The following is a 3,693-nucleotide window of genomic DNA, read 5'->3' as shown; positions in this document are numbered from 1 at the left end:
AAGATTAAAGCAGGCCCTGCTTGCAGATATTTAAGGGTGTTCATCTGCTGGTGGATGCACCAGGCAGAGTTTCCTTATTACACAGGAAGGACCCTCCAACTATCTCTGAATGATATGGTAAAATCCAACCATGATCTCAACTGGCATTTCACACAGGATGGCTTTGTGGGGGGTGTTGGTTTCCTTACTTTCCTTTCTCTTTTCCTCTGTTGTATCAGCCACAGTGAGCAGCATTGTTACGTTGTTCATTCCACCCATTATTAGTCAAACTATGCTGTTTCTATCTTCTGTATTGTTTGAATTCATAGTTTCCTCTATTGTACCTGTGACTGGCCAAGCTATGTTGTTATTCCCTTTACAGAAAATAGATAATTTATACTGATTTTTCTGTTGATAGCCTTGTCTTTCCTGATGGGGTATCTAATTGGCAAAACACAAGGTCATGCTGGATGGAGCTTTGAGTAACTTAGTGTAGTGGAAGATGTCCCTACCCATGGTGGGGGGGCATCAGACTAGATGATCTTTAAAGGTCCCTTCCAACCCAAAACATTCTGTGGCTTCTATGAGTCTATGAAAACCTACTGTGTGATACATTACTTTTAACCTAAGAGGAAAAGAAATTTGAGGGGAGGTATCCTTTAAGGCAGAAATTGGATCTCAAAACATAATCAGTGCATTTTTAACATTCTGACTAAAAAAACAAGCCACTATTATATACAAAAAATTAACTTATAGAAATAAGTATTAAAAGAAATACCTGATTTTTTTTTTTAAAGTTCACATATCATTACTCATGTGAATAATTCATTTGCTTTTGCCTAAATACCAGGTACTCCTACTCACACCTGCAAACACTTCCAATTTTGGACTCTCAAGTCTGATGTTTAAGGTAGAATTGCACTTCATGTATTTTATACAGCCTACAGTAAAAGCCTGGAAGAGTAAAGAAACTTACCAATATTCCACCAACTATATGACACCATGTGTCAGAATTAGTTTTAGCTGACAGTCACATTAAAAGGTATATGACATGCAATCATATACCTTCCAAATACAACCTATACATTCAGCTGCAGTTCTGATTTCTCCCTGCTTTATGTTTTATTTTTGTCAATGTTAGTTTGTGCCAAAAGGCCCGAGCCTTGGTGCTCAAGGGGTTAACTTGAAAGCATCTGACCCCTCAGAGGCATTCAGGCAGACTTCTTTGAAGAAGAAAAGCAACCACATGCTGCCATCTTTGACTTTAGTAAATGCAAAACTGACAGCGTAAGGATTTGTTGCAATAAAAGGCAGAGTTCTACCCCTGAAGAATAGTTTTGGTTGCTAGTTAAAATTCTTCCCTGCTTCCCCTAGGAAGAAAGTCTGTGAAGAACAGCATCGCACAGATCACAAGAAAGGCATGAGAGTGCCTGGAAGAACATTTCCCACTGGCATGGGAAGCGTCCAAACCATTTGTTTAAAAAAAGCACAGGCCAGACACTTGTGAGCAACATGTAAGTAGAATGTAATTAATCAGGACTGAAAACTTAAGGCAGAATTCTTCTGCTTTCATTTTCCATCTCAAAATAGCAACGGGAAGAGATTACTACATGCCATCGTGGTACTCCATAGACTTTGCTGTGACAGCCTCCTCAAGGTGAACTGCCGCACCACCCATTAAGGCAAACGCTGGGTACATTGTGCCCGAACAATCCACCTTGCACTCATAAAGGCATTTCATACAGCCCGCGTCATAAAACCCCACCTCGCCTTTGTCACAGTCAAGGCAGACACCCAGGCGTGACGGAAGAGGAAGGATTCTGCTGGCTAGATCCTTGGGGGCATCAGCTGCGTTGGGTATAAAGAACTTGTTCATACCTAAAGTGACCAGTGCGAAGGGCTGCAAGGAGTCAGAGAAAGCATCTTCACTCCCACTGTCATGACCACTGTCTTGCTCACATCTAGAACAGAAAACCAACCATTTGCTTTTGTCAAATTCTCATGGGGGATCAGTGATGCGAACTGGAGAACACAGCTTTCTAACATGGGTAACATCACACAATCCACCTGCAAAACCTTGTTGGGTGAAAATATACTTAAGCCAGGAGAGAAGGTGCACTTAGTAAGTGGAGGACACTCACTTGGGCCACTTAAAAACATTAGTAACAGTTAAACACTAATGAGGATGAGACCATTGAAATCTTTACTAAGGAGTGGATGTATCTAGATGTACTCATACTAGGCAACCATTTATGAGCCTGCAGGTAGAGTAAATTCATCAACCTGAGAAGCAGTTAGTGAATATGGCTAAACATTACAGATAACGTATGTTTAACTTTACATAACGTTTAACAACACCCGTAAATACATTTAATATTACTGTTTTCCTATGAGTTTTCCATGCCACTGCTGTATTACACTGTCTTTCAAATTCACAAAATAGTAAGTAGTGGTTTAAGTTTTTTGCTCTGGGATTGTTTGTTTTGTTGTTCGTTTTTAAAGTGCTCCACCTGGAGGCTTCTCTGAACCCTTGTCTCCCAGCTGGTTAATGGGGAAAGTTTGTAGCCAGATTTGTTCAGTCTACATGTTTTTCCTCCTCCTTCTGCCCCCAAAAAAGACAGACCAGAAAAGCACACATTCTTCTGTGACGACAATCCCTAGCTAGGTTTTCTGGTTTGGTGTGTTTGGGGGGAGGACTGGATCTGTGTCAGCTCAAGTGTTCCAGAGATTTGTGTGGATAAGAAAAAAAGAAATCAGGATCTGATATCTCAATTTTCAGACTTTAAGAAGCTCTGGCATTTTTACACTTTCGGCATGTTATACAGGAGGAAGCCAATACATTTGTTAGATTCCCGAAAAAAAATTAAGAGTCCCCAGGAGATAGCCTCCCAGGCAGCAGTTCCTAGAGACATCCACACTTACTCTACGTGTAACTGAGAGGTGGAAGGCTTTTTGCTGCTTCGTTCACTGTACTTTGGCTTGTGCTCACTAGCACTTCAGTACCATACACAAGCACATAACTTGGGATAAGCCATTGGCTTGGAATCCTCTGTGACACAAGCCACAGCAAAGATAGGCAGATATGCACAGTGAACATCGTCCCTCTGAAGAGCTGCCAAGTCTAGTATGCTCAGGGAATTAAGGCAGAGTCTTACTACTGACAATTAAGCATTGCTTCAAACTTGAAACATATGCTTTATTTTTACCTTCTTGGTTTAACTGTCCTACCCTGACTTCTACAGGAACCTGATTTCTGTCCCCAAAACAAAGAAAAGAGGACTCTGAATAATTAGAACAACATTTTTCTACTAACAGTAGGGGATGAACTGGACAACCTGCTCACACCATATCGTTCAAGCCACTTTCCATCGGTCAGTACACTTTCTGCTGTGTACTAATAGAGACCACACTCACTCCTAATTTTTTAAAAAGCCATCTCATTATATAAATCATGTATTAAGCAAGAGTCTGCAATTTACCTTGGACTGGTCACATCATGGAACTTCGGTATCTTCTCGCCAGAAACAACTCCCACTTTCACCAGGTATGAATAGGCTTCCACACGAAAAGCCCAGAAGTGCTTCCCTTGGGAGATCCCCGCATCACCAATGATGTAACACAGGTTTGTGACGCATCCAACCTGCATGCCCTCGGATACTAGCAGCAGAGGAATTCCAGCCTTGCTTTCTGCCGTGGTTCTGCTTGGGGTCAGCA

General features: G+C 41.5%; 1 protein-coding gene across 1 annotated transcript in view; it reads right to left on the bottom strand.

Annotated features, from left to right (window-relative positions):
• Positions 1-1,585: 1,585 nt before the first annotated feature.
• The window catches only part of TRIM36 (tripartite motif containing 36), a gene marked incomplete at its 5' end in the record, with an annotated part of 9,855 nt that continues 7,747 nt past the window's right edge, over positions 1,586-3,693 (bottom strand). The window contains 2 exons of the mRNA XM_008942245.1: positions 1,586-1,940; positions 3,459-3,693. The exon at positions 3,459-3,693 is cut by the window's right edge and continues 37 nt beyond it. Coding sequence (XP_008940493.1) covers positions 1,586-1,940; positions 3,459-3,693 — 590 coding nt within the window. The remainder of the gene's footprint in view (positions 1,941-3,458) is intronic.

This window comes from Merops nubicus, unplaced genomic scaffold (genome assembly GCF_000691845.1).
Source record: "Merops nubicus isolate BGI_N331 unplaced genomic scaffold, ASM69184v1 scaffold14456, whole genome shotgun sequence".
Taxonomy (NCBI): domain Eukaryota; kingdom Metazoa; phylum Chordata; class Aves; order Coraciiformes; family Meropidae; genus Merops; species Merops nubicus.
Note: the sequence above shows the minus strand (reverse complement) of the source record. Positions and strands in the feature narration are given on the sequence as shown.